At 44.4% G+C, this 17,102-nt stretch overlaps 1 protein-coding gene across 2 annotated transcripts in view; it reads right to left on the bottom strand.

The window, feature by feature from the left end:
- LOC112105877 (ras GTPase-activating protein nGAP) overlaps positions 1 to 17,102 on the bottom strand; it is a 275,040-nt gene that overhangs the window by 59,321 nt on the left and 198,617 nt on the right. For both annotated transcript variants that reach the window (XM_026655476.1, XM_026655477.1), the window contains exon 5: positions 597 to 706. In XM_026655476.1, the coding sequence (XP_026511261.1) occupies positions 597 to 706 (110 nt within the window). The remainder of the gene's footprint in view (positions 1 to 596; positions 707 to 17,102) is intronic.

Below are 17,102 nucleotides of genomic sequence, written 5' to 3'. Positions count from 1 at the left end.
CCGACTTCTAGTTTTCTGAAGAACAGGCCCTGCTTCCATTAGAGAAATTCACACTGCGGTAACTACATGATTGTATTTGACAACAGTATGAATCCCCAATAGTGATGCTCTGCAGTACAGTATATGTTAGGGATTTGCACTGTAACTACATCACACAACTCCTAATGAAGATGCACTGCATCAGGATATTTGTGTTTGCAGTGGTGTAAATACACTGGTGCAAATTTCTCTAATGCAGATAGGGCCACAGTATTGTATTGTGAAACTTAACGCTTATAAGGTGTTTGGAGACCTGGAAGGAGAAGTGCTAAAAAAAGAACAAGATATTTTAGTCCAGACACTTAAGCAAACCCCTTTTCACCAGCCATCTTTAGGACTAGTGAGAATCTCGTCTGATGGAAGCACACGCAACATTTAACAATTTAACAGGCTAACATATATTTCTGCTAGTTTAAAAAACAAAACCACTCTAGTTGTCCCTCATTTCTGTCAGTTTGCAGGCATGCTTACACAGACTAACGTGTTTTGCCATGCACTTTTGGAAGAGTTGAGCTGAAACTACCAGCCTCCTTCCGAGGAAGTGCAGAGACTCCTACCTGTCATCAGCGTTGCGGAGAGATGGAAGACGGAAACTTGTATTCCTGTCCAGCTTTGACTGGCTCTTTGTCCTCTTGATGGAGCCTTTCAGACGTTTGCTGAAGAAGCCCTAAAATGAAGTGTCATAGCAAGTGAAATAGGGAAATGCTTATGCAAGTAATGACTAAACAAATGGGCCTCTCTCTACTTTATAAACCAAAAATGCTTCAGTCTGCAACAAAACTAAAACTGATCATAACCCCATTAAGGTACAATAAAAATTACTGCATGACAAGAGGAGAAGTTATAGTACAAAGAGTAGTAACTTGACATTTCCAAATTTTGACTGCATGACATACAGATTGCATTACAAGACCATCAGTTAAAGTAGAGCTGTGTTAATGAGAGAGCAATGGAAGCCACACCTAAGTATTTTGTTAAGAGAAAACATACTGAATTTTTTGAGCTCAGCATTGCTTGCTTATCTCATCTTCTGTCCTGTAAATCACTGAGTACATGGCATGCATTTTAAGCCATACCGTGCCAAATTATTTCCAAGGTTTGCCAACACAAGCATTCCTGGCCCAATCAATGCAAATTTAGCAATTCTTAATCCAATAGGATTAAGCAACATTTTATTGGCTGAAACACTCTTCTTTTTGATGAAAGAGTCAGATGTAGATATTTCACTTCAACTCAGCATAGCTGTCATGGGATATATCAAATGCATCTAAGTTAAATTGTATTTCTTGATGGAAAAGCATAGCATGGGAAGAGAAATTTGCCTAACTTCATAGGCTGTTTCTCTATAAGCAAAGTCAAGGGAGATGTCAAACAGTTCCACCCTCACTGGTGTTGAAAAATCACTTTTCGCCTTCCTCCTTTCTCTCCAATTTCTAACTCAAATTGGTTCCCCTCTTCCCTCCTTCTCTAACTACCTCTTGAGGTGGAGGACTGATTGTAGGCTCTGTTCAATTTTCGAATGCAGAGGAGCGTTTTAGAAGCCAAGCGTTTCACAGGCCAAAACTTACAGAAAATTATGAGAAAACTCCTCTCCCCCACCACCCACAAATTCTTCAGTTAGCACTAGATGCCAATATCCTCACCCTCATTCAGCCTTCTTTGAGGGAAATGTGAGGAGGGCAGCAGATTAATAAAAGCCTCTCCCACCCTCTTCTTCCAAAATTGGTAAGAAGATCTTCTGAGCAGAAGGAGATCGCCTCCTCCCCAAATACAATACCAGCCAAAACAGAAAAGAACTTGCACCAATGCAGCTGCTTGATAAGTGCTCCCCAAACCTGTGCACAGCCCCATGACCCAGTGAAATGATTACTATGCTGAAAGAAGTCTGTTTCCTGCATCTGCCGCTGCATCTGGGGCTGGCTATCCCCCAGATTAGGGGTGATCCTTACCAGGCAGCACCCCACAAAGTTGGTTAATGGATAGGCAACAGCTACCTAATGCTCCTTGACCAGGGCCGGCTCCAGGCACCAGCTTACCAAGCAGGTGCTTGGGGCAGCCACTTCGGAGAGGGGCGGCACTTCCAGCTGTTCGGCGGCAATTCGGCGGACGGTCCCTCACTCCTGTTCGGAGCGAAGGACCTCCCGCCGAATTGCCGCCGCAGATCGCGATCGCGGCTTTTTTTGTTTTGGTTTGGTTTTTTTTGTTTGGCTGCTTGGGGCGGCCAAAACCCTGGAGCTGGCCCTGTCCTTGACAAATCTTGGGAGAGAAGAAAGCTTTTCCCCTTCCCAGAAACTGGAAGAGGCTGAGAAGGGAATGCAGCCACTCCTCCCCCAATGCCCTCAACCCAGAAAATTTCGAAGTACAGGGTACATGTAGTCCATTAAGGGGAAAAGACATCTGAAAAAGGGAATGAGTGTTTGTGGCTATGCACACCACTGAAACTCTAACCAGGTTCCTGGACCTTTTGGGCCAGATCTTGAAAAAGTGCCTTTAAAAATGTTGGAATTGGTCCAGAAGAATGAAGGCACTTTCATTTAGTCTGACTTCCCTTCACAAGAAGTAACAAGACCCAGCTACTGGGACTTGGCCCTGGTGGACCCTGGCAGCATTCCATGGCATGCTCAAAGTGCAGACGCTGTGAAGCTGAACACTTCTGCTGCGCTGTGCCATGCCCCGCACACTGCCCCTGCCCTCCAAGCAACAAACTAGACAGGCCTCCTGACCTGACAAGAGTCAGAATGGGGCCCCCAAATGTTTTAAAAGTGAATTGACTCCGTTCCCAGCAGAGATGGACCCCGACTGTTGACTCTTTTAGTGTTTATAATCATTTCAGTGTCACAGCATACATTTAGAGGGACAATGGACTTTTTTTTACTGAGCAAAAGGTATAACAGGTTAACTGGTCAAATATGGCTATCCAAATGTTGGTTATAACTGACAGCTTTCAGGATAGCCAGATGTGTAGTGCTAACAATCTGACAAAATAAAATAAAATAAAATAAAATAATGCAAGCTTACTGGGAAACATTTTTTTTTGTTTCTGAAAACACATTAAATTGTTTGCCTCTTAGGCCTGGTCTACACTAGGCTTTTATGTCGACTTTAGCGCTGTTATATCGAATTAACCCTGCACCCGTCCACACCCGGAAGCCATTTAGTTCGACATAAAGCTCTCTTTAAATCGATTTCTGTAATCCACCCCAACGAGAGGAGTAGCGCTAAATTCGACATGGCCATATCGAATTAGGCTAGGTGTGGATGGAAATCGACGCTAATAGCTCCGGGAGCTATCCCACAGTGCACCACTCTGTTGACGCTCTGGACAGCAGTCCGAGCTCGGATGCTCTGACCAGCCACACCCCCGGGAAAATTTGAATTCATTTTCATTTTCCTGTCTGGGCAGTTTGAATCTCAGTTCCTCTTTGGACATCGAGGTGAGCTCAGCAGCAGTGGCAACGATGCAGAGCTCTCCAGCAGAGATGGCCGTGCAATCTAATAGAAAGAGGGCCCCAGCATGGACTGATCGGGAAGTCTTGGATCTCATCGCAGTGTGGGGCGATGAGTCCGTGCTTTCAGAGCTGCGCTCCAAAAGAAGGAATGCTAAGATCTACGAGAAGATCTCCAAAGCCATGGCAGAGAGAGGCTACAGCCGGGATGCAACGCAGTGCCGCGTGAAAATCAAGGAGCTGAGACAAGGCTACCAGAAGACCAAAGAGGCAAACGGACGCTCCGGATCCCAGCCCCACACATCCCGTTTCTACGAGGCACTGCATTCCATCCTTGCTGCGGCCGCCACCACTACCCCACCACTGACCGTGGACTCTGAGGATGGGATATTGTCCACGGCCGGTTCCTCAGCGGACGGGGAAGAGGAGGAAGGAGATGAGGAGGACGAGGCAGTCGACAGCGCTTACCAAGCTGATTTCCCCGACAGCCAGGAGCTCTTCATCACCGTTACAGAGATCCCCTACCAACCCTCCCCAGCATGTAACCTGGACACAGATTCAGGCGAAGGATCAAGCGGTAAGTGCTTTAAACATATTAACCTTTATTTTTTACAAAACTTGAATATTAATACTAAGAACAATCTGTGAATCATGATTTCTTCCCCCTGGGCGCTTAAGTAATCAGTAACAACTATTTAAAAAAAAATCAAACAGTGTCCGGTTCTGCATGATTGTGCTGCCCAAGCTGCTCCACTCTTTAGTGCCTGCTACTGCAGCTATATTAGAATCCTGTCTATATGTCCGGGGATAGAGCAGTAGTCCTCCACGGACATCTCCACAAAGCTCTGCTGCAGGTAGTGGGATAGCCTGTTCATCAGGTTCCTGGGGAGAGCGGCTTTACTTGGTCCTCCGAAGTAGGAGACGTTCCCGCGCCAGGAGACAAGCAGGTACTCCGGTATCATTGCCTTGCATAGCATGGCGGCATAGGGCCCCGGTCTCTGCAGGCTTTCTCGAAGCATCCGTTGGATCTCGGTGTCCGGGATCCTCATGAGAGTTATGTCGCTCATGATGACCTGCTTTGAATTAGGTAGGGGACTGTTAGTATTGGGACTGCTTGCAACAAGTTCCTTTACAGAACTGTGACCGCTGGTTTACAGCCACGCGGTGGGGGCGGGAGAGGGGCAGCATACAGGGATCTTTCCCTGGCTCATCCGCGAGGGGGTGGGACAGGGCCAGAGTTCCTGCTTGGCCGATTGCTGGCAGCACAGACTGGCAGTGCTTTCAATGTGAAAGGAGGCCAGTGGTACTCCTACAGTTTTAAGCAGCCACAAGTCTACGGCTTACCATGTTTGCCTGCTACAGAGAGTACCGTGTCCTGCCCCGCTTCCCAGATCGGCAGTGCAAAAGCCCAGGCACTGAAGGCGAGGTTCGAAAATTCGACCTTGTCCGGAGTGCGCATGTGATAGGTGTGGTTCATGGTCTTGTTCACAGAGAAAAACTATGTTCTTGATTCACAACCACATTTATCTTTTGGAGGAATTCACTGCCTTTTCCTCATTCCCACAGCCACATCTGCAACTGTCTCCTAACCCAGCTTGGCATCACACTCCCAGAGGCTAGCGCACATTAGGCGGAGAAAGAAGAAGACGCGAGAGGACATGTTCTCAGAACTAATGGGCTGCTCCTGAGCCCAGGCAGCACAGCAGAATCAGTGGAGGGAGAATTTGTCACAAATGCACCGGACACTCATGGAACGTGAGGAGAGGTGGCGGGCAGGAAGACCAGCAGGCGACTCAAACGCTGCTTGGACTTCTGAGGGAGCAAACGGACACGCTCCGGCGCCTTGTTGATGTTCTGCAGGAACGGAGGCAGGAGGACAGAGCCCCGCAGCAGTCTATCAGGAACCGCAGTCCCCCGCCACCAAGTCCCATACCTCCCTCTCCCAAAGTCCAAAGAAGGAGGGGTGGCAGAGTCCGTGAAAACTCTCACTCCACCCCTGCAGACTGCTCAAGCACCAGAAGGCTGTCATTCCCCAAAATTTGAAAAGTCCTTTCCTGCCCGCCTCACCCAAGCCCCCGTCCGACTTTCACCCCCCAGTTTCCTGTCTGGTTGTTAATAAAAAATATGTTTCTGTTCATTACTGTTTCAGTCAGGTTCTTTTGAGGGAGAGTCTGTCTGGAGGGGGGGAAGGGGCTTGGTAATTGGACAGGACAGTGACCTTTTGCAGGGTAGAGAGGCGGTGTCAGGTCCAGCATCAGGACACATACACAGTGCAGTCACTGGTTACCCTGGGGAGGGTGGGGGGGTGTTTGGGGGGGGGGGGGGGGGGGGGGTTGCTCTGTGACTTTGTGGCGGGGGAGGGCAGTTACAGATCTTATGCAGCGGTCCTTATCCTGGCTCACAGATCCACGCAGCAGGGGATATGTAACCCTACCCCCCCTGCCAGAAAGTCACATAGCCGACACATACACACAGTCCCCCCCAGGAGTGCTGGCAGGCTCCATTGAAATAACCAGTCCACCAGTGCGGAGCCTGTCATTCCGGGAGTTTAGAAGCATCATTTGCATCAGAACACTGAACCCGCCCCCCGCCACAGTCTGCGTCCCCGGTTTAAAATATTCCCGCGAAAACAGCAATACAGACAACGGTGTTCATTAACAAAATCGAAATGATTTTATTTTTTGGGAAGGGGAAGGGGGTGAAGGGGGTATGTAACTGGAGAGGATAGTCAAAATGAACTGGGTAAAGAAACGGGGGCAGGTTCAGCTTCTCTGTCCACAAACTGAAAAGTCACTGGTTGCCCTGCTCACTCAGGAACCTAGCTTTCAAAGCCTCCCGGATGCACAGGGCGTCCCGCTGGGATCTTCTAATGGCCCGGCTGTCTGGCTGGACGTAATCAGCAGCCAGGCTATTTGCCTCTAGCTCCCACCCCGCCATAAAGGTCTCCCCCTTGCTCTCACACAGATTGTGGAGCACACAGCAAGCTGCAATAACGATGGGGATATTGGTTTCGCTGAGATCACAGCGAGTGAGTAAGCTTCTCCATCTCCCTTTGAGACGGCCAAAAGCACACTCCACCACCATTCTGCACTTGCTCAGCCGGTAGTTGAAGAGTTCTTTTTCTGTGTCCAGGGCGCCAGTATAGGGCTTCATGAGCCAGGGCATTAGCGGGTAGGCTGGGTCCCCGAGGATGACTGTAGGCATCTCCACATCCCCAAGAGTTATTTTGTGGTCTGGGAAGTAAATACCTTCCTGCAGCCGTCTAAACAGACCAGAGTTCCTGAACACACGAGCGTCATGAACCTTGCCCGGCCATCCGACGTAGATGTTTGTAAACCGTCCCCGATGGTCCACCAGTGCTTGCAGCACCATTGAAAAGTAGCCCTTTCTATTGATGTACTGGCTGGCCTGGTGGTCCGGTCCCAGGATAGGGATGTGAGTCCCATCGATAGCCCCACCGCAGTTTGGGAATCCCATCGCGGCAAAGCCATCTATGATGACCTGCGCGTTTCCCAGGGTCACTACCTTTGGGAGCAGTACCTTCACGATTGCCTTGGCTACTTGCATGACAACAACCCCCACGGTAGATTTGCCCACACCAAAGTGGTTCGCGACTGACCGGTAGCTGTCCGGCGTTGCAAGCTTCCAGAGGGCTATGGCCACTCGCTTCTGGACAGTGAGGGCTGCTCGCATGCGGGTGTCCTTGCGCTTCAGGGCAGGGGACAGCAACTCACAAAGTTCGAGGAAAGTCCCCTTCCGCATGCGAAAGTTTCGCAGCCACTGGGATTCATCCCAGACCTGAAGCACTATACGGTCCCACCAGTCCGTGCTTGTTTCCCGGGCCCAGAATCGCCGTTCAACAAAATCCACATGCCCCATTGCCAACGTGATGTCCTGGGCGCTGGGGCTCGTGGTTTCTGACAGCTCTGTGCTACTCTCCGACTTCAGGCCATCACGGCGGTGTCGTAGCCTCCTCGCCTGATTACTCTTCATCTGCCTCAGGGAAAGGTGTATGATAAGCTGCGAGGTGTTGAGAACGGCCACAAGTGCAGCGATGGTCGCAGCGTGATCCATGATCGCAGTGCTGTGGCGTCCGCGCTGTCACTGACCAGAAAAGTGCGCGAACTGATTTCCCGCCGGCGCTTTCATGGAGGGAGGGAGGGCGTTAGTGACGGACGGATGACGACAAATTTTTTTTACCCAGAAGGCATTGGCGGCTCGACCCAGAATTCCGATGGGCAGCGGGGACTGAGGGAACTGTGGGATAGCTGCCCACAGTGCACCGCTTCCAATGTCGACGCTCGCCCCGTTAGTGTGGACTCACAAAGTCGAATTACTGTCCTTAGTGTGTCCTTAGTGTGGACACACACGTTCGACTTTGCAATATCGATTCCACATATTCGATTTAAGTAAAATCGAATTACCCTCGTAGTGTAGACATACCCTTAGTTGCTCTCTACACTTTGCTACAGGATCACATAGGGCTGATGATTGGAGATGAATAAATTGGGAGCAGCATGAAAATTCACACATGCTAGAAAAACAAAGATGAGCTTTTTGACCTTTATGTTTCTTTGCTAAAAGAAATCTCTCAAAATGTGGAATGCAAAAATAAAGGGGAGGCGGTATCCAGCATTTGCAGCAAAACTATCCAACTAAGAAAAAGAAGAAATCTTTTTAAACTCTCATTCCGCCTGAACAAATTTGTCTTTCCCTGAGTTCAACACTATATTTAAAGAGACATTGTCCGGTTAAAGTAATTTTTAGGAAAAAAATTCCTTGTCAATGCTATTAGTAATACCTTAACATAAGGTCTCTCCCCTCCTTCCCCCCCTCACTGTTTTGTTGTTGCTATTTATGCTACTTATATTTACAGCATTTACCTGAGCATAGACAGTTGAAAATAGACACTTTTTGGTTCTCATTTCCTAACATGATGAAATGTCTGGGTTTCAAATACTACAGAGGAATGTTTCTTTTTAAAAACAATTTAAATTTCACAGAAACATTTCCATTGGTGGTTTAAAAAAAAAAAAAGATGCTTGTTACTTCAACTGTAAAAAAACAGGTATACAAATACTTTATTAACAACACACCAGGGTGTTTATGAGGATTAATTTGATGCAAAGCACTCTGAAGATGAACAGCACTATATGAATGCGGACATTTAAGGAGTCAAACACTAAGAGAATAACTGTACAAGTGTTCTGCCCTAATGAGGCTCTCTAGACATTGCTTCAACACTCCACTCCTAATGAGACAAATGGCAAATTCAATACAAACCAACTTTACCCCTCAAAACCACACCAGCAGAATCTCACATGTGCCTTCTTATCTTCACGTCACTTGAAAACTCAGCAGCAGATTAAGAGTCTCACTACTTTCTGTTCAGACGATGTTGCCAACCAAGGGTATGTCTATGCTACAGTCGCTACAGGAGCACAGCTACAGGGCTGCAGCTGTGCCACTGTAGCACCGTAGTGTAGACACTTCCTAAATCGACAGAAAAGGGGTTTCCACCTATGCAGATAACCCACCTCTTTGAGAGGCAGTAGCCAGACTGATGGAAAAATTATTTCATCAACCTACCTGTATCTACAATGGGGGTTAGGTCAGCTAACTATGTCACACAGGGCACAACATTTTTCACAGCCCAGAGTGATGTTGCTAGGTTGATCTAATTTTTAGGTATAGACCAAGGCCTTGGCTACACTCGGGCAGCGCTGTGAAGCGCGAGTGTAGTCACGCCGCCAGCGCTGCACGTACTCCACCTCTCCGAGGGGAATAGCTTGCAGCGCTGCGCGCGAGCGTGCAGCACTGCAGGCTCTGATTACACTGGCGCTTTACAGTGCTGCGCTCAGGGGTGTGTTTTTTCACACCCCTGAGTGCAGCAAGTTGCAGCGCTGTACACCGCCAGTGTAGCCAAGGCCCAAGGCTCAGAAGAGGTGAATCAAGTGGGACTTTACAAATGCAGTTGTCAGTAGCAAAGAGAAGGAAGGGGGACTATAATCCCTGACAGCAGATATTAAGTGCGATGGGGTGATAGCTGTAAAATGCAACTATGCATCACTTATAGTGGCATCACTACTGCAAAACAGGACACTGGCTCTCCTGTATCTCAGTACAACAGGGGACAATCACCAGGGGAGGAGGATATAAATGCCCAAACAACCAGCTTCACAGACAACACGGTATGAACGAAAATACTTAACTACTGCATACTACAGACATAAGAATTTTTCACTTTGGGGAGAAGAGTTTGTGCATAACAAATAATGCTTCTCTTAGCAACTTCCACAGCAACCAACAAGCTAATAATAATAATGTGAGTTATCTAGTAAAACACAACATCATCAGCAGAGATCTAGGAGCAGTAAAGTCAGGGTGGAATGGGTGACTGGAAGACTCAGCACCTATGCAACATTTTTGCATGTAAAATTCAACCTAAATTATAATGTCTTAGAGAGATGGGGACATTGTCTTTGATGTGTTGGGAAAGTGCCATGTTCATGTATGGTACTGTATTAGTAGCAGTAGTCATACATTATTATTAGCCATAACAATCGCAACAACAGCATAGGGGAAACTGGACTTTAGGAGTGACTCATGGACTCTTCCCATCTCAGGTTAAAGGGATTACAGGTTGGATGAATTATGGAAATGGCCATCATCTCACTGGAGATAGCAATAGTTGTAGCTATTGCTGCCCCACTAGAAATGCTTTGAAGCTGTTACTGAATGTGCTGAAGAGTAGAACTTTTTTTATGAAGTTCCTCACACGAGGCTATTGAGAAAGCTTAGAAACCAAGGTGAAAAGTTGTGTCATATGTTAAAAATCCAGTGAAGAGACAGAAAGCAAAAGGTCTGGGAAATCTGCCCAATCTCAGCGTGGAAGGAAGTTAATAGGGGGATTACTCCAAGAATGAGTACTGGGAACAGTGAGGCTTCACCTTTCTTCATAGAACGTTAATAAATGTAACAAAACAAAGATGGAGAAGTTTGCTGTCAGACAAATTATTCAGGTTACTAAAATATTAGAGAACTATGAGGGACTCTAGAAGGTCCTAATAAAAACTAACTGATCAGGCAACAGAAAGACAGATAAATCTCACCATGCATGGTAGCATATTGGGCAACCCCTCTCCCCCCACAAAGTACGACAGATTATGAATGAGCTGTAAACTCATCAAAAAAAAGATCTGGCAGTACAAATCACTGTGGACACCTCAGTGAAGATGCCTTCTTAACACATAGCATTAAAAATAAAACAAAAGAGTTTCTATGTATTGAGAAAGGGTAAAATGTAATAAAGAAAACATAAAATGATATTATATAAATGCACTGGACTTCCTCACTCTAAATATAGCATTCTAGTCTGGTTATCTCATCTCAGTAACTAACAATGCCAAAAAAATAAATAAAATAAAAAAGAGACGAGATAAGAAAAACAAAATTGATTAGAGGCAGAGAGTAAAAGGATTTACATATATAGATAGATTTGAAAGACTAAGATTATTTGGTTTAGAAATAAAAATACAACGGGATCAGAGGTATACAAAAACGTTAATAAAAGCAAATTGGGCTCCCCTATTCATTCTTCTGCAAAACACAAAACAAGGGGTAAAACTGAAATCTGAGAGGCATCAAATTAAAAAATGTGTAACAGGAGATTTTTTTTCATGCTCTCTATAATCAGCCTGAGAATTCACTGACACAAGATATTAGAGAGACAAATGTTTCAGCAAGATTAAAAAAGGATTACACATTTATGTAAGTAGGAATAACATTTGCAGTTGCATCAGACAGGTTTAAAAATAACAAGAGACTGAGCAATCCTCATGCTTCAGGGTGCAAGCTGACTGCCAGCTAGGTTCAGGAAGGAATTTTTCTCCAGTGGCACAGCGCTGCACACTTGACCAGGTGCATTATTTTAAACCTTCCTCTGAATTATTTGGTATTGGCCACTATCAAAGGAAGGATTGTGAATAAGATGGAGAAATTATCTGTTTTGGTTTATCAATTCCGATGTTTCTAGGAGTAAAGTGTAATTAATTAAGTGTAGAAAGGAACGGGTCCAAAGAACACAGCAGTACATGGGTAAGAGCATTACATTTCATAGAAGCAATTTTGTGGAAATGAAAGGAACACTGAGCATAGCATAGAGGAAGGCTGTATTAAAATGTGAGTGTAGCGAAAGACTAGAGAATGCTAAACTACCATAATCAAGGGTCAGCAGTTCAATTATCCTGCAAAATTAAAATACAGGGAACAAGTGAGCAGCCTCTGTAACTTCAGCTTTGTAAGCTCAAAGAGAGTGTGAAAAGTCTTCAGTGGAAATAGAGAATGTGAAGGGTACCAAACAAGGCTAGAGTCACACTTCAGGTTTGTGAGGGAAGATAAGGGAAGCAAAAAAGCAGAACAAGTTAGTGCTATCCAAAAAGGTGAAGGGGAGTTGGAAGGGCTTTTATAAATATACCAAGGGAAAAAAGTCCTGGCAAGAAGCTAGGTCCATCAATAAACGTGAAAACAAACAGCTATGGGGGAAAAAATTAAAAACTAGTTTTTAACAAGACAAATAGAGAAGTATGAGAAATTAGGCAATAACGAGGACTTTGAAAAAAAATTAATACAAACTAGTACAGGAAAACACAACAGGAGGGGCACGTGATATGTATTCCAGGGTCCTAAATGAATTAAGTTAAACCACTGTGAATTATTTTGGAAAATTCACCGAGAAACAAATAGGTATCTATCTGATACCTGGGGAGAGTTAGGAGAGGAGCAGTACTGCACTTTCAGGCCCCAATTCTGCAAGTTACTTCAGCACATGTGTAACTAAACCCAAGAGCAGTCTTACTAACTTCAGTGGGATGGTGCACATGCTTAAGCACCTTGCTGAAGAGGGTCCTAAAACCAGGAAAGAGCAATCCTAGCAACTAACATCCAGTGATTCTAACTTTAATCTCAAATCAAGGAATAAATATTATCAGAAAGAGGTCTAGTCATCTGGACAATGACAAAAATATGGGTGATAAACATCAGGGCTTTATGAAGAACAAATCACATACGACTCCCTTATTATTGTTTAATCAAGCAGCAAAATTTGCAATGAAGGGACTGCAGTAGATGTCAAGCCTTTAGAGCCAAAAGTATGGCTCAAGGCTAGGGAAGCACCTCTGCACAGATAGACACTCTTTGGGCTGTGCAGCACACCCATGCCCCAGAACTGTGCAGGAGGAGTGCAAGCAGCCAGATCTTGTTTATTCCGTGTGCTGGGGAGGAGGAAACAAGTTTCTTGCCCCTCTATTCCTCCACCACACTCGCACACAGCTTGCCATAATGTGCACCTATATTACTGTAAAGTGCTTCACAATGTAGCATATAGGCTTATTTGAAAAATTAATTCAAATGGGCTTTTTTAAAGTTACTGTCACGGCTTGCACACTGGCTGAAGGACTATCGAAAAAGGGTAATTATGATAAATGACAATTAACAAGTTGTGAGAGGTTGACCAATGGGGTGCTGCAAGGATTGGGGGCAGAACTGGTTTTGTTTAACATCTTTATTAACGATCTGGAAGTTAAACAGCACATTAATGACATTCAGAGATTATATGAAATTAGGAGGTACAGTGAGTGCCAGTGAGGATAGAGAAATAACACTAAGGGATCTGCAGGGGTTAAAAATAGAGAACACCTGGGCAAGGTGATACTAGAAATATGCCAGTGAATTGGAGAGAATTCAGAGAGGAGCAAGAAAAATGATAAAGGGGCTGGAAAGCCTGATTTACGGAGGACACCTTAAAAATAAGGTGATATTGTATAGCTTGGCTAAACCATGCTTTAAAGGTAGGGGATACAATAACTGACAATATCAGTACTTGTTTGGACAATGTGAAACCAAAGCGAGAGTGGAATGTTATCATGTGGCCTAGAGGGATATAAATTAATAGTAATGGGATTAAATGAAAAAGAAAAATTTGGGCTAAATACAATGAAAAATTTCATGTTGAAGTCCATTAGACTCTGCCACGGTAGCAGAAATACTATCTCTTGACCAAGCACTGGAGAATTTACTGTAAAGAACAAATCTGTATTGCATTGGGATTCATATCTCTAATTCCTGTGAGTCTATAAATAACAGCAACCCAGAATAAAGGGAAAGGTGAAAGCTCCATGAGCATCTTGGAAGTAACTAATAACTCAAGTCCTTCCCACTATACAAAATCCTTGGGAAAATGGGTGAGAGCCCAAAGCCTCAAATCTTATATGAAATAAAATAAATATCAAGGGTAAATGTAAAGAATGGGTGTTATGGTGTGAGAGAGCAGAACAAAAAGCAAGAGAATATTAAAATAGGGAGGAAAAAGTTCAAGCACAGCCAGATGATTTTTCATTAAGAATATTGGGGCACAGAAATCTTGTGCTGCCTTGATACACTAATGGTAGCTCAACAACTCAAACTCCTGCATTGGCACTACTGCAGAATTAAAAACGTGTACTTATGGTCACATGGCCAAAAAAGATCAGAGACTTGTTCTAGCTTCGCAACCTGATTGTCTCAGGAGCACTGCTCCGTTACAACCATTGGTCTCGTTGACTGCATAAGATATGAGTCTGGGCAGCAGTGAGATCTCATCACGCTTTGACCTTCAGTTAGGCTGGCTGCATTGTCTTTTGTTCTATTTAGCAGGACTCTTAAAGAGCAAAAGAGGCAGACACTATTCCTGTATATCCAGTTATATTCTGAACTAGAGGCAAACCAAAGAAGACAGTCCCTAAGAAACAGCCTTTCCATCACTATTTGCACAGGGTTCCCATACAAATCATTTCATTTACTTCAGAGCCTACACCCTGACCTTTTTAGCTCATTTTTGTGTGTTTCATCAAGACTGTTTCTTTCCTCTATTTTTTTTAAAGTGCCCACGTATGTCACTGAGTCACGTAATATCGGTATTGATTTTAATAAATCAACAAAACTAGCCAAAAAAGGTGAGGTGGTGGTTAAGGACCTGTTTTTTTTACAATGGGTTACTAACACCTTTGTCCTGTCACTTCTGGAGGTTCCGTATTTTGGAATTCTCATGTTTTAACCTAATCCCCAATTCAAATGGAATAGCAAGGAGGGGACTGTGGTGTTCTGTCAGAGTTGTACAATGGCTCAATAATGAAATAGCAGGAGATGTGGTACTGTAAGACTGAGTTTTACTGACAAAGCACAGTGTGTGTGTAGGAGGGGAAAGCTGGTATTTCGCCTACTCATCTACCACCAGGCCTGGTGGTGGATGAGTTCTATCAGCCTTTCTAACTTCTCAGCACTAATATTCAGTAATTTTTTTAAAGCTGTGGGTTTTTTTCAATGTTTTGTGCCTATCCTTCCCCCCAAAAAATATGTTTGGCAATTGTGGAGTGAGAAGTAACACTACTGAATCTAGGGGAAAACCGAAGTAACCTAACACTAATGTAGCTGGGGGGCTAGGGAATGAAGAAAAGGCCAAGCACTAACAGTTCTTATCTCTACACACAAGCCTTTCCTTATCCCTTCTGTAGTGCACTGCCAATATCAGCAGAATCCTACTTCACTCCCTTTTGTGGGAGATAAACAAGACAACCACATTCCATATATTGCTCAGCATAGGCTGACTGTGACATGGAAAACCAAAGAATGCGTATGCATAATTATTGAGATTATAGAATAGTAAGTTTAAATAGAAGAATATGCTTTTAAATATATATGTAGGAGGCAGAGAAACGGAATTTTCTGAAGTTTACATGCCAACCCTTTAAATAAAACCATTCCCAATGACTACCACAGAAGAGATTATTTAAAAGAACTTTTCTTGGAAAGAATGTTCACTTACCCCATATTATGCATTTGTAAATCAAAACTCCAAGCACTGGACAAAGGCCCATTAACAGTCAGAAAGTCCATGCCTTTTTCTGTTTGTATACCACAGTTTGGAGTTTAGAGGAAAAGTTGCATAGAACATTGATTTCCAGTACATTCTATCAAGAGTAAGAGTTTTAAATGCTTACCTGAGAGAACAGAAGCTTAGAAAGCTGTAAATGCAACTTCTTTTCAAAATCTTGGCATAACTCCGCCCGCTCTGCCTCTCCCCTCCACCCCCCAAGCCAGGAGCAAAGAATCATTGAAACAGCACAATGCACAGGTTGCTGGTTTGCCCCCTCAAATGTGCAGTGCAAGTATCAATGACTGAAGAAAAAAACCAGGTGCTTTCCTATTCCTGTGTTCTTCCTGTCTAAAAATGGGCACCCATTGAGATGAAAAAAACCCCACAAATAACTTTTAATGCTATTAGAGCCACACCTTCCATTCCCAGACCATTGATATTGGGCTTCCCTATACTTGTGCCATTTACCCCTCTCCTTAGATCGATCCCTCTTGGAGCCAGAAAAAACAATATGAATCAAGAGAATATACAAGAGGGGTTTTCTATTCATAAGTAGTGCTGGACCTAATCCACAAAGTTAGAAGGATGTTTGAATTCAGTAGTTTTGGTTCGGGCCCAGCTCTACTCATAAATGCTCTGATTTTTACCAGCAAGCCACTAACCTAATGAGATTAGAGGGCTGCAACATCCAGCAGTTGGTGTGAAACACAGGCAGGTCTCATCTCATCTTTATTGTGGCCTGGTAACAACCACAGCATACAAGATAGCATACGCAGAGAAAAACCTACAAAAGCCAGTAGTCTTGTCTTTTATATACAGATCAGGAGGGTACAGCAGGCCCACCATTACACAGGTGGTCAGGACAACAGGGGAGCACAATATCAGCTGCACAAGTGGCAACAATAGCTACTTTTTGCTGTTTATGAACAAAAAGGATAGGGTGTGGACAGCTTCCTGCACCTCTTTGCCTTAGAGTTCTTAAAGCCCCATCAAAATTGCAAGGAGGAAAGAGGAAAAGACGACCGTACCCAAACCAGCATTAGAAGAAAACATAACTTGGAAAAGGTGAGACATGGGAAGGAAGGGCGAGTGCTGAAGAAGAAAACATAAGTGAAAAGAAATACTTTTGAAGTGTTAATGACCTAATTTCACAGACAATACAAAGCAGCTGAAGAAAAGACATTTGAGAAGGATCGTAAAGAGTGAAAGGTACGGAAATAAAAAACAAAAAACCCAGGCTGACATTAAGTGATTTGGTACATGGCTTCTTCAAATCTTGTTTGTGATTTATAGATAAGCTGTAGAGACAGACCACCACAATACATTCAAACATCTGTAAGACTAATGGAATTTCTTATCAATACAGATGGGTTGGGTAAGAGTCACTAGGACTTACAAAAGCTCCCCCAAAATCCTCATGGTACCCATATGTACTCTGCTGCCCATGGTTATACTATAAGGGTTCATTGCATGTAGACAAGTTTTGAGATTTTATGAAGTTGTAATAAGTACCGTATATACTCGTTCATAAGCCAAATTTTTTTAGTAAAAAACGGAAGCACCAGAGAAGGGGGTCGGCTTATGAATGGGTATAGAGAGGGAGAGGTGGGACACAGCCCCTCCCCCCAACAGAGGGAGCAAGGAGAGGCAGCACAGCCAGCAGAGACAGAAGGGAAGAGGCGGGGCCAGAGTCTCTCCACTTCTGG

Source organism: Terrapene carolina, unplaced genomic scaffold (genome assembly GCF_002925995.2).
Source record: "Terrapene carolina triunguis isolate 2854851 unplaced genomic scaffold, T_m_triunguis-2.0 Scaffold210, whole genome shotgun sequence".
Classification (NCBI taxonomy): Eukaryota; Metazoa; Chordata; order Testudines; family Emydidae; genus Terrapene; species Terrapene triunguis.
Note: the sequence above shows the minus strand (reverse complement) of the source record. Positions and strands in the feature narration are given on the sequence as shown.